Source organism: Hippichthys cyanospilos, chromosome 19 (genome assembly GCF_059441005.1).
Source record: "Hippichthys cyanospilos isolate Australia breed blue-spotted pipefish chromosome 19, RoL_Hcya_1.0, whole genome shotgun sequence".
Lineage (NCBI taxonomy): Eukaryota > Metazoa > Chordata > Actinopteri > Syngnathiformes > Syngnathidae > Hippichthys > Hippichthys cyanospilos.
The window spans coordinates 10,394,149-10,420,160 of record NC_142387.1 but is presented as its reverse complement, the minus strand read 5'-3'; the positions used below and the strand labels follow the sequence as shown (position 1 = coordinate 10,420,160).

General features: G+C 40.6%; 2 protein-coding genes across 2 annotated transcripts; one reads left to right on the top strand and one right to left on the bottom strand.

Annotated features, from left to right (window-relative positions):
- Positions 1-8,973: 8,973 nt before the first annotated feature.
- chst2b (carbohydrate (N-acetylglucosamine-6-O) sulfotransferase 2b) lies at positions 8,974-12,787 on the bottom strand. The gene has a single exon (XM_088402535.1). It carries the CDS (start codon positions 12,220-12,222, stop codon positions 10,825-10,827), a length of 1,398 nt encoding a protein of 465 aa, XP_088258661.1. The 5' UTR covers positions 12,223-12,787; the 3' UTR covers positions 8,974-10,824.
- A 1,273-nt stretch (positions 12,788-14,060) lies between these two features.
- On the top strand, positions 14,061-25,888 carry trpc1 (transient receptor potential cation channel, subfamily C, member 1). Its single transcript, XM_088402361.1, has 13 exons — positions 14,061-14,470; positions 15,232-15,386; positions 15,566-15,667; positions 15,738-15,940; positions 17,014-17,145; positions 17,328-17,523; positions 17,961-18,297; positions 20,175-20,314; positions 20,893-21,042; positions 23,738-23,922; positions 24,176-24,377; positions 24,469-24,663; positions 25,478-25,888. Exons 1-13 carry the CDS (start codon positions 14,305-14,307, stop codon positions 25,703-25,705), a joined length of 2,391 nt encoding a protein of 796 aa, XP_088258487.1. The 5' UTR covers positions 14,061-14,304; the 3' UTR covers positions 25,706-25,888.
- The last annotated feature ends 124 nt before the right edge of the window (positions 25,889-26,012 follow it).

Genomic DNA, 26,012 nt, shown 5'->3' with positions numbered 1-26,012 from the left:
CGCTAATCAAAGGTTGAGCCGGCTGACATTTTCTCGGCTTTATCAGAGGAGGATGAGGCTGATTTTGTGGAAATTGCGTCAAAAGGTCAAACCGAGGCGGGTTCCGACTCTTGGTCTGATTGTGTCGCAGGTAATAAATACACTGCAGTCAATCTCGACAGATCTGCACACCTAATTTGATTTTCTGCCGCCCTCCGGCAGAGTCTGAGCACATCCAGACGATTTTCACCAATCTGGATTTGTGTCCGTCAATACAGCGCTTATCCATCAGCATCTGCAAGCTGGCGGGTTGTAAAATATTGCTTTTGTCTGTGCGAGCCACTTTTCCCTGATTGCATTTGTACAGGAAAAAAAAAAAAGTCCAAAAATTCCCGAGAGGGGCATTCTGTATTCCGCAGCTCTGCTTCTGCCTCTGCATTGCTGCACCGCATAGCAAATGCAGGTATGGCCCAATCTCATTAACAATCTTTGGCATTGGTGCCGCATTGATTAATTAAGTGCAGTCAGTCAGTAGATGTTTTCAAAATACGGTTGTGCATCCTTTGAAAGCGAAAATCCTGCATCATTGGAGCATTTGGAGATTTTTCATACTAGAAACATTTTTCTGTCGTGCTAACACAGGAAGTGATAGAAAGCATGTACAGTGGACCCCCTCCAAACGACATTAATCCGTTCCGGAGTTGGGATCGAAAGGCGAAATTGTCATATGGCGGGTGATAGAAATCTATTCTAATTAGCTAATGCATGCAAAACCCAAGGTAAAATCATTAAAAATGTATATACACATCAAAAATTTGTAACAAAAATAACAACTTTTTTCTCATGTTTTGAGCCCTGCGGCTTATAGTGCAGTGCAGCTTATCTGTTTTTATTTTTATTTATTTATTGTTGTTTTTTGATAGCCACCAGCAAGCAGATGAGTGTATCTGTTCGAGGTGTCAATTTATGGAACAACGATTAAATAGATCTGAAAAGATGTCAGTCAATGGCTATGCTCAAAAAGAGATTAAACAATATATTATTAAAAAAAAAAAAAAAAAAAATATATATATATATATATATATATATATATATATATATATATATATATATATATATATATATATATATATATATATATATATATATATATATATATATATATATGTCTAAATTTAATAAGAGAATTTATAAAATTTGTGGTAAATTTGTGATGTGCAAATTTTATACACAGTACACAGTATATGTGATTTTATTTATGATTGTATATGATTTATGTCGACCCCTGTGGGGATAAGCAGCTATAGAAAATGGATGGATGGATGGGTTATTATGTTCACTAAAATAAACTATCAAACAAAGGGAGACAAAAAATGATGCTATTGAAATATTGAATTTGAACTACTATTTAACTAACAGATATCCATCCATTTTCTATAAATATGTTGGGACTAAACAGGCATGTTCAATTTGTCAAAGAGAGGATGTTGCTGTTGGCATACAATTACAAAAAAATTAAATAACTAAAAAAAAATTATAAACTTCATTTACCATCTTTTTGCAAAAACATCTGACGTTATTACCTGCGGAATTTTTTTGTTTGTTTTTTTTGCTCATATTTGCTGCTGCGGCTTATATACCCGTGCGCCTTATAGTCCAGAAAATACGGTAGTACAATAAGTGATACTTGTATATAATATACACTTATATAATTAACTAAAATCATAAATAAAAATGCAATACATTATGGCTGAGATCAAAATTTGCATTGAAACTTATTCAATTCTGTTCTTGTGCTACTAACATTCAAGCTGTCATATCCAAATATCCAAATATTGATTTCAAAAGATATCCAAAACAAGAGATCCAAGGTCACTCAGGTCATGAGATCAAAGTGGTTTTGCACCCTTGATGGGCAACAAATATCTCCCGTGGCCGGCATCAGCCTATTAGTGCATTTAGTCTTTGTGGTTTTACCATAAGCAGTAATGTAAAGGCAATTATTTTCTTCCAGGCATTGAACCATCACCGTCATAAAATCTTTATTAACTCCGCAGACAATATAGTCATAACCGCAATACAGGCATACGGCCATTTTATATTGTACTCATTAGAAATGTGCTGGAGCATATCCCAGCTGGGTATACCCTGAAGTGGTCGCCGGCCAATCAGGCCCATTAGAAGGCCTGTCGAGACAAGTTTGGAGAATTGTTTTTATGGGAAGACTATAAGAAAAAAAATGTAACGATTAGTCAGGTTTGATTGTTTTGTTCAACGGTTGTATTTTACGGGAAAAGAATCGTATTAAAGAATCGGAGAAAGCTCTTAAAACGGTCTTAAATCGATTTTTTTTTCCATTGGGTGATTTCGCGTTAATGCCAAGATATTACTCAAGCTTCATAGAAATGATATTAAACATTTTGGGATGGATTAAACCTTATGCGGTATTTTGACTATTTTTGGGTCGTTTTCTTCCAAGTCATTCCTGCAGCATTTTAACCAAAGGTGTCTAAATCAGGGGTTTCAAACTCAGTTTTATCGTGGACCGCATTGTGGTTATAGTTTCTTTCGGCGGGCCGTTATGACGAGTAAAAAAAAATGTAAGTACTGTATGATCTTCAAATATTTAGAGTTACGGCCCACATAAAATGGTGCGGCGAGCCAGATCTGGCCCCCGGGTCTTGAGTTTGACACCTGTGGTCTAAAGCAGTGGTTCTCAAATGGGGGTACTAGTACCCCTGGGGGGGCTTGAAAGAATTTCAGGGGAAGTCAAGATTTTAAATAAAACAAACACACAAAAATTCAGGAAAATATAAGTTCAGTAAAACAAATTTTATGTTGAGTAGGTAATTCAATTTTATTATTGTAAAAAAACAGATTCTCCCCCATGCTAGTCTGGTTGGTCTCCTCTCGTTACCTGTCAAGTTCATGATTTACTTTTGTGGACACATTACTATTACTACTATGATCAAAAAAAGAGGACACTCAACAAGTGAACAAGTTGAATGTTTTTCAGTGGACAATTATTAATATTTTTTTTCTTTTTGAGAATAGGATGCTTTAATATTTTTCTGTGGACAAATATTTTATATATATATATATATATATATATATATATATATATATATATATATATATGTGTGTATTTTTATTTTTTTTTATTTTTAGATCCAATCCGACACTTTATGTTGATGATTTTATGTGAACAAATATTTATTAAGATTTATTTTTGTGAACAAATTTCTTCTGTAACCCCAAAAGAGGACGCTTTATGTTTATTATTTTTCTGTGGACAAATATTTACTTATAATGATTTATTTTTGAGGTCTGACACTTTATGTTGATTATTTTTTTGCAGAAAAATATTTATTAATAATGAAGTTATTTCTTTTTGATAACAGATTTTGTCTGATCCAAAATACCACAGTTTAGCTTGATTATTTTTTTGTGGACTAAATAAAATGAGGTTTGAAAGGGTCTCAAGTTTTAATGAATCAAACAGCGATTGCATGTTTTAAGTCTTTTTTTTTTTAATACTTTTAAATACTGCACAAGGGTTAAAAGGGAAAATTCACCCAATATATGTGTGTATGTGTGTGTGTGTGTGTGTGTGTGTGTGTGTGTGTGTGTGTGTGTGCATCGTGTAAATTAGCTCCACTGTTACATCACAGTGGGGTTAAAGTACAGATTTCGGGCACATTCTCAGGGAGAGGTTTAAAAAAAAAAAAGATTTCCTCGGTTGTTTAATTTCACACTAGATGAGCAGGCCATTAAAAAGTCAATTTGCCATCGTACACACCCTGCAATAAACATAAAAAAAAAGCACAGCCTGATTATCTTTTAACTGGTATGATTCAAAACAGGTAAAGCTAATGAAATGACCAGTGAGTGTTATTATTGATACACGCAACACTAAACATCGGCATAGACGTGCAGTTAAATGGAAAAACCCTTCCAAGTCCCCCGCCGACTCCATTACGTTTCAACTAATCCAATTGGAGCGCTTAATGGCCTCATGACCGGGCGCTGCGCTTGGTAAGACAGACGCACACAATTTTGACTTTATGGACTCTCTGGACTAAACACAAAAGCTGGATTTACACTGCAGGTCCAAAGGCGCAATTCCAATTTAACCTTTGTGTCTTCTTTTTTATTATTATTTTTGATGGCATTTTTAGCTGTAATACAGCTTTGCCTATAAATTAATTTTTAAAAGGTTTTTAATTAAGCATGCTTTTTTAATCCAGTGCCTCCGTCTTCCATGTTTTATTGTGCTTATTTTTATATGTATTTCATGGAATTAATGAGGGCAAAAATTTGGCAATTTTTTGCCTCTGTCTTCCATGTTTTATTGTACTTATTTTTATATGTATTTTATGGAATTAATGAGGGCAAAAATTTGGCAATTTTTTGCCTCTGTCTTCCATGTTTTATTGTACTTATTTTTATATGTATTTTATGGAATTAATGAGGGCAAAAATTTGGCAATTTTTTGCCTCTGTCTTCCATGTTTTATTGTACTTATTTTTATATGTATTGTATGAATTAGTGAGGGCAATTTTGCAATTTTTTTTTCCTCCACTATATGCAATAATTTTTTCAAGGTCCAAACACAAACAATAATAAACATGAATCACATTACATTAAAGACTTCAAATGTTCAAGGGTGTGTAAACTTGCCTTTTAAACACTGACCTTTCCAAGACAGTATATGAATGAAAGTAGAAATGGATTTTTCATACGGTCATAGAATTAATGAAAGTTGAAAACGGATGGATATTGTTTAACCTCGTCCACTTTTTGCAAAGTTGTAGAATTCCGCTGAGGAGCAATTTGCCTGAATGGAATTAAGGATGTATGCGTGTTCATCTTTAATTCAACTTTTTATCTTATGCTTGCAAAATTGAACCCGGTTTGGTCTTTGCCGGTGACATAAAAGGTCATTTTGCCAGGTGGGACTATAGAGATCTGATTGAAAATGGACATTAAAGAGAGTGCAGGACACTGCAAGAAAGGCAAAGGTGCTTTCTCTACTCTTGAATGATCTTTAGCGAAAGTAAAGTAACTATTAACTTACTTAAGTGTTTGAGTTGAAGACAGTTGCGTAATTTTCATTCAATTGTGTTTATGTTTTCCAAGGTTTTTATTCAGGCAACTTCATAAAATGTTTGTAGTTTGAATAAGGATTGACATTTTTTTCAGGCACTTTGATGTACTTTAAGCAATTTTTTTCAGATTAAGAATAAGATGTAACCTGTATAAATCCCGTAAAAGCTAAAGTTATTTTTTTTTCTTTGGGTGAGGTTTAAAAGGATATATTTTTAGGTATATATATTTTTGCAATTTTCATAGATCTCATTTGTAGTCACCGCAGCGAGTAGAGAGGGGCCAGAAATGCTTTTTTCTTTCCTTTTGGGGGGGCTTTGCTATAAATAATTGAGAAGCACAAAGAGCCTAACTTCTACAATGAACGGGGTCATCAGGCAAGGGGCATCTGAGTTTCTGAGTGGAGACGGGCGGGCAGTTATCTCGCACAATGTGAGACACACAAACACACACGCACACACACTTCCAAATTTAAATTCTATTAACGGCATTTAACAAAGAGATCATTGTGAGGCTAATGTGCTTTCTGAATCGTCAACTGAATTCAAAATCCTCTGCTTCGTTCTCATTGGTTGGTAGTCTGTACAGAGTATACCTACCTATAAGGCAATTTGCCCTTAATACATTTATTTCATTTGTTGGGACATATTAAATCTCAATTGCAAAATTAAAAGATTGTTTTTCAAAATCGTACAGCCCGAAAAATGTCCCAAAACATCAAAATGCCCAATATAAGAGTTGTAAGGATGCCTGTACTACTGATATTTTGTATATATTACATTTTAGGGTACAATTTTTATAGGATATGACCAATACAACAATTTAATGTGGTCCACTTGCAAAACGTTGTCATAGTGTCCAAAAAAAACATCAAAATGTCCTCGAATAGTACGTAGATGTAGAAGGGCAGCACCACTGGTATTTTGTATATATTACAAATTAGCATATGTAGAGTATGACATGCTGGAGCATTTCATGTAATCCACTTTGCAAGTTATTTAACACAAATAAAACCTGGAAGAAATTGCCGAAAACACCTTAAAATTTAGCCCAAACATCCTTATGATGTAAAATAATAAACAGTGACGCAATTCTAGCTAGCATCAGGATTTTTAGCATTATCCACGTACAGTGAGTTTTGACGCGCATATATGCATTTTCATATCAGCCATATTCTGAATTACAATAATCACTGTAATTGGACGAGCTCGAGGGCGGACTTCAGTTGGCTGTTAGCGACGAGTGCCAGTTACAGCTAATAACAGATCAGCTTAGCTTCTTTCAATAAAAGAAGCGAGCAGACTGAACCAACGTCCGAGTTCATCCTTGTTCACTCACAGGAATATTACTAAAACGGAGACATGATGTCTCCAGTTGACTCAATTTAGAACGCAAGAACACGCAAAGGTATTAATTAGACTCGTTGATTAATTGTGGTCTTTTGGCATAGACACACAATCATAAACTCGTTTAACTATGGATGATTCGCAACTTTGGGTATGTATGGCAAAACGAAGTGGAGCTGTGTCACGAAGAAAAAGGAAAAAAACTGGAGCACATTCAACGTAACACGAGCGTAGCGTTCATAGACCACTCACTGTGTGGGAAATCTGAAACACACTAAACCCGCTGCAAATGTAAAACTTAGGGATATTCACACAAGAAAATATGAAGGTTTAAAAGGCGAGATTTATTCTGTTTTTACATTATTGACAAACTGTTCTTGACCTTAAAATTAAGGGAGCATCCTATATCCGCAGGTATGTCCTATATTTGGGGAATTACGGTAATTCAATATTGTTGCTTAAATGAAACTACAAACTGGACTACTTATTGTCAGCCAGCTACGCTGCAGTTTTATTAGCGTCAATGAATTTCTTTGCTGTCCAAAATCAAGTCAGGCAGTTCTCTTTTCCAATGGATAGCGGCAAAATTCTTCTTTTTAGTCGTATCCAACTGAATTGTCGAAAGATTAGATCAATCATTAAAACAATCCTCTAGTAAGAACGAATTTTCCTTCCTCACGATTTATTTTTTTTTTTTTAGTCAGTGCAGTGATTTAGAGGCGCTGGAGTGTGAAGCGGCTGTTTCAATGCAAGGGGAATAAACTGCTGGCGGGAGGAAATGAGGAAGGGCGGGGGGGCGGGTGCTACCACAGACTTTGCTGTGTAATCTTGTCATTGTGGGGACGCACAATAACAAGATTACATTTTGCATGTGTCATTTCGGGGACAGTTTGAGCATCAAGAATCAAGTTTTGTTTTTTTTTTAGGATTCCTTCTGTTCTACCACACCGCAAAAAAAAGCTTCGCATTCCGAAGTAGTCTGTTTAAATCAGGACATGGTTTAAGATTTCCTATAGAAATATATTAGAGACGTGCTCCATTTTTCCGCCAAGACATCATTGATGAAAGGTCAATTGCATATTATCGACCATTAAAATAATCTTAAATTCAAGCGATGGAATATTTTTGATCACAAATCCTGATGTAGTTAAATCAGTGCTTCTCAATTAGATTTTGCAAACCCCCACCAGGAAAGACATTAATAAGATTATTATCTATAAAAATTGTATAAATGTACCTAGAACTGTATCCTTTTAACATTGACATAAGGAAAAAACAATATTAAAAAAAACATCATTAACTGTTAAATATTTTTTTACAATATTAACAGGTTAAAGGTTTGTCTAAACCACTGGTGTCAAACATAAGGCTCGCGGGCTGGTTCTGGCCTGCAAATGGGTTTAATATGGCCCGCGGAATTATTATATGAAGTATGAAAATGAGTTTTTTTTTAACAAATGAAAACCTTGAAAGTTTTAATAATGTTAACGTCTAATGATTAATCGTAATGTTGTGCTTTTCCTATTTTGGACAGTAATAAAAACAATACTAATAAATTTGAAGTTGTTTTAAAGTTATTTAAATATATACCATAATTTTATTAGTTCGGTATGGATTTTCCACCATAAGGCCCTGACACCCGTGGTCTAAGCAGAACAAAATCCAAGTGCATTAAAGTGCCTGTGAAAATAAAGTGCTAATCCTTATTTAATCACAATTACACTTCACATGGCAAAAACAAATCCTTTTCCCCCGCCCCCTCCCTCCCCCTACAGGGGGGTCCGCCCCACTATTTGAGAACCACTGAGCTAAATGCAACATGACTAAATTATAGATTATGTATTATTGGCTTTCTCATGCTGGTGATTCTAGTTAGCTACATATAGATGCAGAACAAATGTGATCATTTTTCCTGTCCTCCAAGCAAACATCGTAAATTTGTCGTAAATTTTTTTACATAGTGCGATACAAATATTTTTTTCCCGTTAATATTGTTAGTATTTAACCTCTAAAAAATCGGAATTTTAGGTTGTCAACAATTTTTGTTAGGTTTGCTAGCAGAGATGTCAAACTCCAGTTCGCGAGGGCCGGTGTCCTCCATGTTTTCTCAACTTCTCTCTCAAACACACCTGATTCAAATGATTAGAATCATTTTCAAACTCATGCAGAGCTTACTAATGAGCTAATCATTTGAATCAGGTGCGTTGAGGAGAGAATACATGCAGGATACCGGCCCTCGAGGACTGCACTTTGACAACTATGAGATAAGCTACTATTTAGCTTAGCTTTTTATATTCTTTTCACAAATTTTTAGAGTTGATAGATTCATTTATTGCTTAAAAAAAAGTGAAATGGACCTTGAAAAAAATTAGTGCACACAAAATTGCAATATTGAGTGACAAATTCACAATTTTTTAAAATTCGCTCAGCCCCAGTATGTGGATAGTTGTGTTTTTTTGTTTTTTTTTCCTTGCAACCACTGGTGTTAAACGTCATTTAGCTCCAAGAGATGTGTAAACAAATCAATACACAGGCCAAAAAAGTGTTTTAACTCTTTGCTTGTTTACTCGATATTCCCCCTCCACACACACACACACACACACACACACACACCACTGGTTGTCACGTGAGAGTTGGATGAGAGTAAAGCGAAAGATTGTAAACATTGGAAAAACACGACTGCCTACATCCACGACGATGAGGAGGACTTTAGCAGCTCCGCAGCGGTCGAGACATTGTCCACAGTGCATCATCTCACAAGAAGGAAAAAAACAATCAAAAAGACAACCAAAATCGCGGTTAAAAGGACTAATCGGACATCGCCTACTCAAAAATGGCATTGATTGTCTTTGACCTGAAACGTTTTATTCATCCACTAGTTTCACTTGTACAGACGATATGGAGACTGAAAAAAAAAAACATTTTTTTTCCCGACATTCATAAAATAACATCCATTTTCAAACGTCAAACGTTATATGAACGTCAGAGCAAGGGGTTCTCAAACTGGGGTTTGCGAGCCAGAATTATGTTGTATCATTGAACACATAATCATTGATATTGTATTAATGTTTTTTTATTAATTTTACTATTAAAGATGTGCTATTACAGAATTTTTGATAGTCTTTTCAAAAAACAGATTCGCAACGGTGATCTTCACGTGTGAAAATTCTCCGAATTGATTCAAAATTATTCATAAGTAATATATTTTTTTAATTCGCCTAATGTAACTTTCTTCCACTAATATATATGCATACATTTTTATTTGTACATTTGATTTTAATATTGTACTATTATGAATTTATTTTGGAAAAATACAACTTTTGATCCAACAAAATATTTCCTTCTGCTTAAAAAAAGAGAAAAATACAAATTTATTCTTCAAAATATTATTATTATTTTTGACATTATTATTATTACTTTTTTGACATTTTGTTTTGTCTTGGTGTTAAATTAACTTACATAATAAAAGTACTTAAGTTAGCAGTATTGGGGAGTACTGATATTGGGGTTAAAAAAAAGTTATCAAACTTCCATGATAATAATAACATTATGAGTTTTTTCCTCAAAAATAGGCCACTTTTCATCATTTGGGGGTACACTGTTTAAATCCTGAGATCCAGCCAGTTTGTTTTGTCCATTTTAGTGGACTGTTTTTGGTTTAGACCACAGGTGTCAAACTCAAGGCCCGGGGGCCAGATCCGGCCCATTTTATGTGGTCTGAAAAACGCTGATTTGACTTCAAGTTTCTAGTTAAAATACCACACTTGCCAATTGCCTTCAACTTTTAAAAAATTTGAGGGAAAAAAACTTGAATTTTTTGCAAACAATTTTTGCTAACCTCTGATTTGCAAACTCGTTAATGACAAACGCGCTTAAAATTTGACTTCACAAATATACCGGCCCTCCGACAGGAACTATAACTACAATGTGGCCCACGATAAAAATGAGTTTGACACCCCTGGTCTAGACCTTTTGACGCAGTTAAGCTCCCCAACTAAGTCCCGGTGTCCTCACAAGAGGACATACTTGGCTTTCCGTTGATGCCTCATGTGTTTGGGTAATTTGAATTTCATTTTGCTGTTTTGCTGAGACAAATGGAGAACGCAACAAAACACATGTACGGGCTTGATCTCAGAAGGTTTTAATGGGTGTTTGGATTGCAAGGGGTCTCTTGGAAAACAAAACCAAAAAAATCAAGAAGCCCGTGCACCCAAAAAGTTTGAGAGCCCCTGCCTTAAGAGAAATGTTTGTTTTTCGGTGATAGGCTTGGCAACGGATGGCATCCAGTGTTCGGAAAGAAAACGAGCGGTCTTCGCAGATGCCGTTCGATAGGCGGTACATTCCGAAAGCGGCACGAATGAGGTGCGCCCGCTTTGCATCTTTGGCGGCGTCTTCACAGCTTGGAGTGCGTCAGCAGTGATTTACTGAGGTCCTTGGCTTCGCCGGCGGTCCGCACGCGCTCATAGCCTAGCACGGCCATGGAGTGGTGGCAGTAGTCCTCCACCTGCTTGATCTGCTGGATGCTCAGCACCGTCCGCCAGGCGCTGGCCGCCTGGGTGGCGTTGCGCGACGACACGATGAACGGCTTGGACGACGAGCTGGAGCCGCTGGTCATGTTGAGGGCGAAGGACTCGATGTCGCGGTTGGCCGTCAAGTTGGCGAAGCGATAGACGCCGCGAAGCGTCTTCACCGGGTTGTCCACCAGGTCCTCGTAACGCACCGCCAAGTACTTGCCCTTGAGCCAGCCGGGAGGATTCAACGCCGTCCTCAGCGTCCGGGAGGTGCGGTCGCAGATCACCTCCATGGCGCCGATGGAGTGGTAGTCCGAACCGTCTTTTTTGTTGGCCTTGTGGCCCGGATCCACGAAGGGGATCCGGCGGAGTTTCGGGTCCCGGCTGCGCACCACCTGCAAGTTCTCCCGGATCAGCCCGTGCCGGGACTTGATGCGGGAGTTGGCCACCGCCCGCGGGTCTCGGACCAGGTGGATCACCTTCAGGTCCAGGGAGGGGTCCTCCATGAGGGGTGCCAGGACGTTGACGTCCAGGATCCGCACTCCTTTGATGACAACCGCGTTGTACTTGAGGCACTCGTCTTCAAGCAGTCTGAGGCTTTGAGGGGGGCACTTTTTGCACACCTTGTCGTCCACCATCCCCACCACGTCCTTCCTGTAGGCCGAGCACAGCGGGTACGAGCATACCACCTTGTTCAGCGTTGCGCCGAACAACCCCAGCGAAGTGAAATTCTTGCCCCCGGGGCTGTTGTAAAGCTGGAAAACGGACAAGTCGCAGCGATACAGCGAACTCAGCATGTCGCGCGCCGCCCCTTGCAGGGACACGGCGTCGCCCGGGTACAGCTTCTGCCAGATGTGCCACATGGGCTCGTACAGGAAGAACACGTCGGGGTTCTGGTTGAAGAGTTCGCCGAAGAAGGACGAGCCCGAGCGCCACGTGGTCAGCACGTAGATGAGCTGCCTCTTCTTGGCCAGCGAGGGCCGGTAGAGGTAGCGCAGGTCCGAGCGGCCCTGATAGGCGGCGCCCCTCATGGGGTGGCTGCAAGGCTGTGGCTCCTTGGTCCACTTGTAGTTGGCCAAGTTGAGCATGGTGAGCACCAGGAGCAGGAAGTAGGCCGCGAACAGCACGATCCGCTTCCTGCGCAGGACTTTCATCACGATGCCGGGCTGCGCTATGATCTTGGTATGGTTCCTGTAGGTTTTGAGCTTCCTGCCGAAGCCAGCATCCTTCTCCCAGGGTGCTGTTAACTTCAGAGGAGGGTGATATGTTTTGCCTCTCATCTGTTCCCGCGACACAGCCCGTGCCCCCCCGAGAGTGACTCTTCTTACATTGACAATACGTGGAGGGGATATGTGGAAGCAAGAAGAAAAAAAAAAGGGGGGGGGGGGGGGGTCTAGACAAGGATGATTTTATTATGTAATCCCCGCCGATTCCAAATCCTGCTATGATGTTTGGCGCTGCACTGCGCAACGGTCTTCATGGCAACGCCGGATGATAGCGGAGGCAACAAGGCGGCGAGTCGTTATTGTCCCAGACGCCCATGTTGGAGCCGGAGCACTCCCCCCGGCGCACTCACCGCGGGACGCGTCCTCCTCCCACCCCCACTCCCGAAAATGCGCATCCCAGACAATAAAATAGTCCCCCCTCCCCTCTCTTCTCGCTCACCGAGTGGCACGTCTGCTCGGCGGAGCTCCACTTGACTCTGTCCTCATGCGCTGCGAGAAAAACACAAATCCACATAGGTTCCGTTTTTGTATAGTTTGCCGAACGTTAGTCCGCTTCTGCCTCTCGTTGCGCTCCCGCTTTGGCAAATACACACAGTGGACACGTTCAATCTGAAGCTTATCGTGGAGCTCCGCCCGCGGAGTAACATTATAGGTTATACCGCAGTGACGTCATCGCCCCAACTAGCCGCGATTGGTTGAGCTGGATGTCGATCTGACTAATAGTCTGACGTCTCTGATAAAACGAGTTAAACATGTCTTGTTTCTGTTTATTTTTCTCAATGATTTGAGACTTCAAAAATAGCTGTGCTTTTTTAAAATTAATGCTCGATTGAGAACTTAAGTTAGCGCTCCTTTTTAATGACTTTGCCTGGGGCCCATTGTTTATCCTTATGTATACTGTTATATAGTGAGCAGATTTACAATGACCGTCGCCTACTAATAAAAAAAAAATGCTCACAATTGGCCTAAATATCAGCGTGTGTATCCCGTTTCCCAAAATATTAAGAACTGAAATGCTAGAGGGAACGTCGTGACTGACCTTTCTTCAATCTTTCCGCTCATCTTGTGCATTACTGGGTGACGTTATTATTGTTTTCCGTCTTTGATCAAGTCAGGGCCTGTTCAGCGGGCCACTTCATGTATCTTTCTAGCAAAGAGGGTGTAGGGGTTATAATATAATTATTGAACATTTTGCTCCAACGTGTAGAAGTTGTTAGCACTGGGAGATTGTGTGTTTTGGTAAACAGATTAGAAGAAACTTGAGATGGAAGGTTTGGGTGGGGTCGAATTTTGCAGCTATGTCAAGGGCTTTCGGGCCCTAATCAAGATCTCTGGCTGGAGGATGATGCCAGACCCCTGACAAAAGAATAGGAGTGTTTGCAGCTGATAAGCGGGCAAAATAAATAACAAAGCAAAAATGCTTCAATTTGACATGTGATAGTGTTAAATAAAAAGCAAGCTGAACCGTGGACAAGGAGAGCGACTAGTGAGATTATTTACTGGTTTGAGCCATTCTGTTTGTGCGCAAGTGAAACTATTTTGGTGTCTTTGCTTCTTCATTGAGTGGTGTTTTTTTTTTTTTTACAAATGTCTAGTGGATGAACCTGAAAAAAAATACCTCGTCATTTTTTTTTCTCCTGTGAGTTCTTGCAACGGGTTACAGTGAAATCTTTGTGCATACCGCCCTCTGCTGCCGCTTATAACTCCTGCAATTTATTGTATTCCAGATCAAGTCTCTGAAATTGAATATTTTTTTCACTTTTGTTTGTAATTATTACTTGCAATGTAGCGGTGTTTTGGCGATGTTCTGAAAAGCTGCATCGAAGAAGCGGTTTATCGCGTATTTTGCGGCTCCATGATCGCGCATGCGCTGTAGAAGCCTCATCCCCAGCATCATCAGAAGCAGCATCAGGACCACGGAGCTCTCCCCCCTACCCCCGATGATGGCGCAAGTAAACACAGAGCTTGTCCTGTTGTCTTCCCGGACCCGCCACTTCCTCGTGTCGATCTGACGTCACGGCCGCGTGCGCATCTGAGCTTTGGATTCCATTGTGATGGTCACACCGCGACGCTCTTGCGACAAAAGCCTGCCCTGAGAGACCCCCTCGGCTCCTCGGTCGGAGGAGGGGGGAGGATATGCACGCCAGTGTTTGGCCTGCCTCGCTCTCCGTCGTGATGGCAGCTCTGTACCAGGGCACGGACGCCTCCTCGCCGGATAAATTCCTCGCCCTGAAAGACGTCAGGGAGGTGAAGGAGGAGACCACGCTGGACGAGAAGCTCTTTCTGCTGGCCTGCGAGAAAGGTCGGTGGACAATCCGTGTGTGCATGCATCCTTTCAAGTATTTGGACGAAATATTTGAAATACCTCCCACCCTTGTTTGCCTTATCATGAAAGTACTGCGTGCTTCCGATGTGTGTTTTGGATGAGTTTGCTGTTTGAAGAAGACCATCAAAAAACCAGGTCCATATATTGTAGTTACATAATACCAGTGACTTGCAGCTTTTTCTTGCAGAAATCAAGATTTAACGTGTATTTATCTCACGAAATAACCAGTTCATTAGTTTACTTAGAATTGTCAGACAATATCACTTGTAGCAGTCAATATTTTTTTCATTGGTGATTAAAATGTTTTGCTTAATTTCTAATTATTTAATTAATTGTATTATAATTTTAAATGATGAAAAATATAGGTATATACAAATTAATAAAGATGGTTTAAATAATGCACATTTATGTATTCTATATGTTTCTGTGTGTATTATATTATAAATTATATAAACACAATTGTAATCTCAATTACTTCCTGTACAACCCCCCCTCAAAAAAAAAAAAAAAAAGTCCTATGCGCACAAGCCGGCCCACTTCGTCCAAAGGAATCATAAAAGAACAAAAGCATGCGTACGGGACTGTGACAAGCAGGACACAAAACAGCAACCCTAACCATATAAAGTCTCCAAACGTGGCCTAGAAACTGGAGCAGCCCTTTGTGGGAGATGTGACTGTAAACAGGACTGATCCAACCCCCTTACTGGGATTATTTTTTGCTGTCTTTTTGTCCTCAGGTGATTACTACATGGTGAAGAAGCTGCTGGAGGAAAACCGGCACGGCGAGCTCAACGTCAACAGCGTGGACGTGCTGGGCCGCGACGCCGTCACCATCGCCATCGAGAACGAGAACCTCGACATCCTGAAGCTTCTGCTTGAGCATGGCTGCCAGGTAGTAAACCCACACACGTGTAGGCCTTACCATCATGCAGTGATTTGCCCTGTCTAATATCGCCCCTTTGTAGTTTAATATCCTGGGACCAACCTTCAGGGTCAAACTCTTCTACAAGAACCCTTTTTTTTTCGGAATATTTTTGTTTTATTCCCCTCCTGAGTTTGTTTCAATTGCAGGCTACAGACGCCCTGCTCGTGGCGATAGACTCAGAAGTGGTGGGAGCAGTGGACATCCTCCTCAACCACAGACCCAGACGTGCATCCAAGCCGTCAATGGCTGTGAGTACCCAGAAGAAGTTCAAAGCAGAAAAAAAAGCAGACCGCCATTCACCTGGTGTGTCCCTCATAGAAACTAATGCAGCGGATCCAGAACCCCGAGTATTCCACCACAATGGACGTGGCTCCTGTTATTTTGGCAGCGCACAGGAACAATTACGAGATCCTGACCATGCTCCTGAAGCAGGACATCTCTCTGCCCCGGCCTCATGCTGTTGGTTGCGAGTGTACGCTCTGCAACGCCAAGAACAAGAAGGACAGTTTACGGCACTCCAGGTGCACCTGGATTTATTCTTTACACTAGTAATAGAAAAAAAATAGGAGGATGTAGCCTAATAATTAGCTTAGCTGGTAACTAACTTCCTAGTTGGCTTTTGTTCCATTTCAAGCCCATTAGTAGAAGAAGGCAGAGAAGAATCTAGGCTAAAAATGAGCTCATCTGGTAACTTTAATTCTAATTGTCTTCTGTTCCAATTCAAGACCAGTAATAGAGGAATGAATGGGAGAAGCAAGGCTAACTGTTAGCTTAGCTGGTAACTAACTTCCTAGTTATCTGTTATTCCATTTCAAATTCATTAGTAGAAGACAGAGAAGAATCTAGGCTAAAAAGTAGCTTATATTTTATAATTGTCTTCTATTCCATTGCAAGACCAGTAATAGAGGAATGAATAGGAGAAGCAAGGCTAATAGTTAGCTTCGCTGCTAACTAACTTCCTAGTTATCTGTTATTCCATTTAAAATCCATTAGTAGAAGAAGACAGAGAAGAAGCTAGGCTAAAAGCTAGCTTATCCGGAAACTAAATTTCTGATATACTTTTGTTCCATATCAATAGTAGATTTAATAAGAGAATCAAGACTAACAATTAGCTGAGCTAGTAATCAATTTCCTAGTTGGCTGTTGTTCCATTTCATGAGCAGTAGAAGAAGAAGACAGAGAAGAATCTAGTCTAAAAGTGAGCGCTTCTAGTAACTTCATTTGGAATTATCTGTTGTTCTATTCCAAGACCAGTAACAGATGAATAAGTAAAAGAAGCAAGGCTAACGTCTAGCTTATCTGGTAACTGCTTTCAAAATTGGTTGTTGTTCCATTTGAAGGCCAATAAGTGAAGTACAAATCGAAGAAGTCAGACTAACACTTAGAGAACTAACTGGTTACTAACTTCCTGATTCTGTTGTTCCATTTCAAGTCAAAAAGTCAAAGAAGTTAGGCTAACAGTTAGCTCATCGAAATCAGAGTTTGGCCATCTTAGCCTGGGTCACAAGTGCTTCAAGTGTTTTTCTTTAGAAACCAAGAGTTTGAGCTTCGGTACCTCTCAAGCTTATTCTTCCATCTGGTCTCTGGGATCTAGATTCCGCTTGGACATATACCGCTGCCTGGCCAGCCCTTCGCTTATCATGTTGACGGAGGAAGACCCAATCCTCAGGGCCTTTGAACTAAGCACGGATCTCAAGGAGCTCAGCCTGGTGGAGGTGGAATTCAGGTACTTGCTGTCACCACAATGTCTGTATTTAAGAAGACGTATAGTAAAAAAAAAGATTAAAAGCTCAAAGCTTTGAATCATTCTTCTGGTGAACATAAAGTGTTGATTATAAATGGATGTCCAATAGACAAAGTGTCTCCAAAATGCTCCCTAATTCTTGCTCCTCTTTTGTTCTACTGTAGGAACGACTACGAGGAGCTAGCCAAGCAGTGCAAGATGTTCGCCAAGGACCTGCTGGCTCAGGCTCGCAACTCCAGAGAGCTGGAAGTCATCCTCAACCACACGTCCAACGAGGATTCCGTGGACAAACGAGGGCTTCTAGAGGAGCGCATGAACCTCAGCCGCCTCAAACTGGCCATCAAATATAACCAGAAAGAGGTCAGTCGGGTGAAAGTGTGCAGCTGTTTTTTGTAGTTTCGCCACTTCTCTCAGCACGATAAAATCTCAATCTTCATTTCTGGAATTTTGGGTGATTTACTGCTGATAAATTACAACTTTGAGTAGCACAAAAAAAGTTATTCTTGAACGTTGAGGTGGCACGCTCGATTTGAGGGGTTCAGATTGCTTCGGCAATTCTGAAGGTTTGTATCATAGTTCTGGAATTTCTATGATTCTTTTTCTCCTGGTGCTTTGCGGTACTTATCAGCGCGGTTTTCAAATGTGTGCATTCAAAGCTCTGAGTCATCATTAATTTTCTCATGAGCTCATGCAGGTCTGCTAATTTTAGCCATGGTGTGAATCAAAGGGACGCTAAGTCGCATTTTTTGACCTTGGGAAACTGTTCCTGCTCCAATCTTCTTGCATGTGTCTTTCAGTTCGTGTCTCAGTCCAACTGTCAGCAGTTCCTCAACACGGTGTGGTTCGGAGAGACAGCCAGCTATCGGCGCAAGCACACCTGCTTGAAGATCGCCACAGTGCTGAGCGTGGCCATGCTGTGGCCGCTATTGTCCGTCTGTTACCTGCTGGTTCCTCGCTCCCGCGTGGGCCAGATCATCCACACGCCCTTTGTTAAGTTCATCATCCACAGCGCCTCCTACTTCACCTTCCTGCTGCTGCTCAACCTCTACTCGCTGGTCTACAACGAGGGCAAAAAGAACACCATGGGCCCTGCACTGGAGATGATAGACTACCTGCTCATCCTCTGGATTATAGGTAGGATCCAAATACTATGGGATGATATTTTCTTGTAAGTGGCCTTTGCTCTTGAGGTCAGTCAGTTTTGAAGATTGGATTCTGAGTTAGACTTGGAAATAGTTGAACCTTTTATGCAGTATTGCGTCCATTTTTTGGAATAATTCTTCCAATGTTCTACTTGGAGTATTTTAGCCAAGGAATGGCTTTTCCCTGTAAGTATGATAAAAAAAAGTTTGTCGTGTCGTTTCAAACTTTGGCATGTTGTCACCATCTGGGTGAAATTTCAGCTCCCTAGTGTCTTCTTTCAATGCTTTCCCCTTATTTGAAAATCCATTTGATGTAAAGATCAAAGGATTGGCTAAAATATTATGACGAAAATCCCTTAAAATCTTAGTCTTTGCTTGATTTCAGTTCTATTTAGTCTTGGCTTCAACTTTCCTTGTTTGTGATGAGAATCAACCACTCAACATTTTGATTTTTACATGCTCTCAGCTCTCAGGACCTCGAAATCTTGATTTTGACATTCTCTTCATCCCTAAAGTTTTCGTGTTCAGTGATTCTCAGTCCCTCAGTCTTAGTCCCAACCAGGTTTCGACCAACCTTTCAAAGTCTTTCTCTTGATAGTCCCACATACAGTATTTAACTACTTACAATCCCTTAGTCTTAATCTTCACTTGATCTCTTTTCTATTTATTTTTGGTGATGACCCTGTTTCAACTTTCCTTGTCCGTAATCTCGACTCAGTATCAACCTCTCAACACCTAGATTTTTTTTTCTTGGTGTGGTCTCAACCCTCAAACAATAATTACCTTGGTCACTGTTTCTATGGTCCTGACTCCAACACTCATGCACATTTCATACCAAAGCTTTGCTGTCATTGATCTTTTTCTGAATAGGGAATGAGGCCAATCCTGTTCTTTGTTATCTAAGACTGTCTAGCTGTGCATAAATGCGACATCTGTATTACGACCCTGGCTCAAATCCAACTAGCTTATCCTGTGTCTATAATGCGATCAGGCGTAAACACAACAAACAGCCATCTTGATGAAAAACCACAGAGACAGCCTCCATTCGCCAAATCGGCATCCGCTCTCGACCAGACGGGCGTTGACACATGCTGCAGCTCACGTGAGGATGCTGAGATACTGCGTCTGCTGCCAAGAAACCATTAGCACCGCAGTTGACTCACTGGAATGGCTCTCCGCTGTCTCGGCGGCGATAGGTTGACTCATGCTTGCAGCACTCTGCAGCAGTCACGCGGCAGCCCATTGGTCGGCGACTCGTAACTCATGGCAGTAACAAGCCCCGGATAGCTTTTCCGATTCAACCCTTTACCTTAGTTTTTTTTCTCACAGAAGCTCTAAACCAAGCTAAACCACAACTGATATTTAAAATGGACACGAGGAAAGCAAAAAAAAAAAAAAAATGTTGAAATGTGTATCATGTAAGATGCAAACAAAGGTTGGTATATACAAACATACTTAGAACAAGTGATAAAAACTCAACCTTTTTTCTTGTTTACGATGCGTTCATGAACCCTGCTTCTGTTTGAGTTTGCTTTTCCACTAAGCCACATGCTCCAGGCTTCCACTTTGCTTCTGTTTAAAAATAAAAAAAACACGGCTCGGCCCGAAAAACAGACAAAACAAATAAAGCTTTGTTTCCTCAGCTTGTTGGCAGAAAATGGCCTGCGTGTGTGGAGCAATGGCAGACATGCACAAGCATTCATATTGAGATTCCTGTGAAGAATTTCCAGAAAAGGGGTCACATGCAAATCAACTCCCATTTTTTTTAAACATTTGATTGATTATGGACTCCAAATCGGCCATAAATTTTAAAAGTGACTGATTGTGTCGTCCAGGTTGTACACATCCAAAAATCCTTGTGTCTGACAGGAATGGTGTGGTCGGACGTAAAGCGCCTTTGGTACGAGGGGCTGGAAGACTTTCTTGACGAGTCGAGGAACCAGCTGAGCTTTGTGATGAATTCCCTTTACCTGGCTACATTCGCACTCAAGATAGTAGCTAACAGCAAGGTACAGACACCAATAAAGTAGGGATACATTTTTGCGTGGTCGGACTGATTAAACATCGGAAGTATGATTGTTATGCTATTTCTAGGCGTATATTTGTGGGGGTGTTTCATTCACAATGAAAAAATGCGCTCATATACACATTGATACATGATCCAATTAATTAACTTTTAATTTGAAAATGAAAATGTACTGTCACCAGCATATGTATACGCAGTCAGATATAGGTGTTTTGACTGCATTAAAACAGCTTAAAAAAGCATTAAATTCAATTTGCTATCTGTAAAGACTGTTGAAATTTTACATTTCATAAATGAAAGTGGATCTTTCAAATAATTAGACGTTCACTCAGGGGTTAATCTGTGTGTGTTTGAAAATTCACACTACATGTTTTCTTTAAAATTTCCGAGCCTTGATTATTTGAGTCTGTCCTCAGAACGATGCATTTTATTTATCATTTTGTTTTTTTGGGGGGGTTCTGGAATGATCCAGAATGAGGATGCATTCGCAGTTTAAAAGCTTTGATTGCACCCTTGTTATAAACTTGAGGAATATTTAGAATTTTTTTCTTTTCTCCGCAGTTCAAGAATGTCGAGGACACAGAAAGAAAGAACTGGGATGCGTTCCATCCCATCCTGGTGGCTGAGGGCTTGTTCGCCTTTGCCAACATCCTCAGCTATTTGCGCCTCTTCTTCATGTACACCACCAGCTCCATCCTGGGGCCGCTGCAGGTAGGAGAGTCACATTGCTTATTCTGAATTAGGCGATGGTGCGTGGGATGAAGTGATGGATGCGTGAAGCGCATCTGTGAAAGAATAGCTCGGAAAAAAAGTGTTATGTCATCATTATAAAATGCCTAAAATCAGAAAATGCGCTTTTTAACGCCCACGGCGAAAGTGAACGCTACAAGTAAGACCAGCAATGAAGTAAAAATGAGTGGTTTTCATTGCTTTTGTTTTTTAGCATCCTAGCAAATGATCACTTGTGCTGTGAATCAAAAGCTGGCTGGCAGGAAAGACAAAAATGGGCGATTTCTGTTTTCAGGTATTTAGCCAAGTCAGCCTGTCATGTTTGTGGTCATCTTGTAAAACAGGCAGAGCCAGACAATGACTAATTAGCGCCCTCCACCTTCTTGCTTTTCCACTAACCTCGACCTCAGCCCGCTGTTCAGTCACTGTGACATCACTGTCTGTATGAGCCAAACGGAAAAATGATTAGCGTGGGGAGTGCATGAGTTTTGTTGCCCATGCGTTTCCACGTGTGAGTCAGAGAGTGCAATGAAAGTTTTTTGACAACTTTCATCACCTACTATACTGTATATAGAGAACAAGCAAATTTTACACGGAAACCTGGATTAAATCCGGAGCTCAAAACCTTTAGTCAGATGTGCCAAAGACTCTGCTACCCGGATTGTTTGTATATGTACCAAATTTTCTTTGAAATGAGTTCTTAACCCTTGTGCAGTATTTTGACCATTTTTGGATCATTTTCCACATCATTCGCACAGTATTTTTAGTCAATAGCCAAGGATTGGCACACTTCTTGTAGTGTGATAGTTATGTAGTCATGCACTTTGACATATTGTCACCATCTGGGTGAAATTTCAGCTCCCTCTTTTGCTTTCCCTTTGAAGTGAAATGCCTTTGATGCAAGGCAAAGGATTGGGCAAAATACTGAAAAAGGTTTAAAAATGGTATCGTACAATTTCTATTAAAGTTGCCTGGCATTAAAAAAAGGTTTGTTAAGAAGTCTTTTTGGATCATATGATCTTTAAAAATATAGTTGTTGGACTACACTGGGCATTGAGGTCCCAACCCACAGCATTCCTCTAGTGTTTGTACAGTGTTCATGTCGGGACACCTGCCAAGGCCGGACGAGCCGCCATAGCTCTTTAATTAGATGAATCCAAAGTGGCGTAATACACTGAGAAAATTTAACGCCGACGAGGGAATGGATCACTCTCAAAGACGAGCTTCTTGTCAAAACTAGCAAAGCAAACAGCAGCGGCACGAGATGCGAGGCGCAGCGGTCTTACCTCACACTGTAAACTGTGTTGGTGTCAGGTTCTTTGGCGGTTTGGAAGCACGTGTTCTGACCATCCTCGACCATCTGTCAACCCTTGCAAACAGATAAGCCCCCCCCTCAAGGACTCTAAATATTTGGTACAAACGCTACTCCAAAAATACATACATCGTTCCTGCATACTGTTATTTTTTCCAGATTTCCCTATAAGTAGGGAGAGGGCTCCTTCTGACCCACCCAGGGTTTACCAACCACACTGGATAAGTATTTCCATAAAATAAACGACGCTGGGAACGTGTGACAGCAATAGTATGGATAATGTACAGTATGCGTTCCGAAAAACCGCGAGAAGATATGATGGATGAGTGAAGTAAAACGGATTATATGGTGAATGATTGGAGGTCATTTAGACTGCAGAAGCTTAGCAGCTTCTTATAACTTGAAGAATAAACCACATCCTTGGTACAGCATAACAGATCATCCTTGGGGAAAAAAAATGGTTGACGTACCGTAAGGTAGTTGCTATTTGGTCCTGGGATCCACGGATAATCATCCTTAGGAATGTTCTTAGGAAGATTATTGCCACAGGATCCTGGGCCCCTGCTAGAACTAAGGCCCTAAAACAAGTATGGTATGAGTCAGTTCAGAATAAGACCCCCAAAACATTAGACCAGCTTAGAACCTGATGATGGTACATCATGAAGGATACTTATTGGGTTCCCTGGATCTAAAATTCTCTATAAAAGTATTCTTGTAGAATAACAGGGCCACATAATCATAGGGTCTAAGCATCCCTTAGTAGGTTTTCAAAGACCTTGTGGAACTACACGTCTAGGAACCATACGAAGACAATGGATGATTTAATGTAATATAATACCCCAAAAACATGGGGCCCACTACCTGGAAAGAAATAAAATCAAGAAACATGAAACCTATAGTGCAACCCCATTCTTGGAAACATCTATGTTCCAAAATAAAACCTGAACCATACAATCATGGGGTCCAGGGAAAGACAATGGTGGTTGACTGGCTAGGTTGGTGATTTTGTCGCCCTTGCTTACAAAAAGACCCAGGGATGACCTTCATGGACCCCATCTGAAACACACTGCAGGACCTTGATTCTCAGGACCGTGGTAAATATTCTTAGAAAAATTGAGACCAGGCATACTGGGAAAGGAGGATATGTGATTTTGAGAGCCTCATGGAACCTATGAAAACCATATGGAGGATGATTGACTGTGACTTCGTAAAACCCCCCAAACACATGGGACAAAGGAAATAGAATAAGACCCTTCTTAAGAACACAGATGCTTGGTTCATAAACTTGTGCTACAAGAGATTATGTCACATATATATCCAGTCAAGATCTTTCATGACTTAAAACAAAAAATCATTTCTCACCAGATCTCCATGGGTCAGATGCTGCAGGAGTTTGGCAAGTTTCTGGGCCTTTTCCTGCTCGTCTTGTTCTCCTTCACTATTGGACTCACCCAGCTCTACGGAAAGGACCAGAAAGACCCGGAAAAGAATCCTCCCAGTGACTGCCAAGGCATTTTCTGCCAGCAGCAGAGCAACGATGCCTTCCACACGTACGCCTTTGCTTCCCTGTCAAGAATGGGTAACTCCGGTCCTCGAAAGTTGCTACCTTGCATGTTTTAGATGTTTCCCTCTGCCAACACACCTTATTCCAACAAGCAGCTCATGAGCAAGTTCTGCAGAAGCCCGATAATGATCATTTGAATCTGGTGTGGCCCTCAAGGACTGGAGTTGAACCTAACCCTAACCCTTGCTCAATATGAATGTCACGCTTGCGAGATGATTCATGGTGAACTCTTCTCGCAGGTTCATGGGCACCTGCTACGCCCTCTTCTGGTACATTTTCTCATTGGCTCACGTAGCGCTCTTCGTCACCCGTATTAGCTACACAGAGGAACTGCATTCCTTTGTGGGCGCCCTGATTACGGGCACCTACAACATTGTGGTGGTCATTGTGCTGACCAAGCTGCTGGTGGCCATGCTCCATAAAAGCTTCAGACAAATTGCTGTGAGTCTATCACCGACAACCACGTTACCTTTCATTTATACCTTTTCAAATGGGGTTCAAGATGTTCAAATTATTATTTTTTTTTTTTTAGAATCACGAAGACAAAGAGTGGAAGTTTGCCCGAGCCAAACTCTGGCTAAGCTACTTTGACGACAAATGTACGATGCCGCCCCCGTTCAACATCTTGCCCTCACCCAAGACCGTCTGCTACCTGATCACCAGTATGAGCAAATGGATCTGTTCGCACACCTCCAAGGGACGGGTCAAGAGACAGAACAGCCTGAAGGTGAGAGCTATCGCTCATGTCATGGCAAACACTAGCTAGGGTCGCTAATATGAAAAGCATTAAGCATTAAGCTAGCAAATGTTTGGCAGATGGTTGTGTACAGAATTCTTATTCTCTTTGTTTGTGTTTAGCTTAGCAGTTAAATAGGGGTAATGAATTCCCTTTTTTAAAAGAACTGTTTAATACATACAAATTTCTGCTCATCGTAGAGCTGATAATTTAGATATCTTGTAAATCAAGGTAGCCTACGTACCAAATGTACCTCTCACAAGATGCTAGGGTCGCTAATATGAAAATTTACATCTTGACATTAGTGCGCTATCGTGTCAAACATTACAAAATAGGTGCATTCAAGATGAGTTCAAATAAAGTTTCAAGAAATGTTAACATTAAAGCCTAAATGTTTATTTTGAAGGCCTATCTTGGGGTCCTTGGAGAAGTAGCAACATAAATGCTAGTTTTGATGGCCTATTTGTGACTTTTTGCTTTATATGTTAGCATTAAGCTAGCAAATGTTTGGCAGATGGTTGTGTACAGAATTCTTATTCTCTTTGTTTGTGTTTAGCTTAGCAGTTAAATAGGGGGTGATGAATTCCCTTTTTTAAAAGAACTGTTTAATACATACAAATTTCTGCTCATCGTAGAGCTGATAATTTAGATATCTTGTAAATCAAGGTACGTACCAAATGTACCTCGCACAAGATGCTACATCTGCATCTTTTGGATATCAAGTCTGGCGCAGTGATTCTCACAAAAGTAACTCTGACGCCGGCTGAATTGAGTTATCTGCGGTGTGATTTACACTCTCTCACAGGAATGGAAGAACCTGAAACAAAAGCGTGACGAAAACTACCAGAAGATCATGTGCTGCCTGGTGCACCGCTACTTGACGTCTACGCGGCAGAAGATGCAGAGCACCGACCAGGCCACCGTGGAGAATCTTAACGATCTGCGCCAGGACCTGTCCAAATTCCGCAACGAGATGCGGGACCTGCTGGGGTTCCGTACCTCCAAATATGCCATGTTCTACCCCAGGAGCTAGAATCCCGTTTTGTTTCTTCTTGACTCAATCTATCGCTACCCGTTTATTCTATAAGAGGAAAACATAAACACAAACTGAGACGAACTAGAAACAATACCCATGTACAGTCGTCTCACGTTTTTTTTAAAGACAGAATGCCGTTGTTTTGAGCAGAAATGTGAATAAATATTTATGCAAACATTCCACCCTGAGCAATGCTTTAGCTCCTCCCTCCCAAAAAAGACATTTTAAATCAAATTATTATCTATGACTTTTATTAGGGAGCATGACAAAATAAAACATAAATAATATTCACAGACTTTCTTTG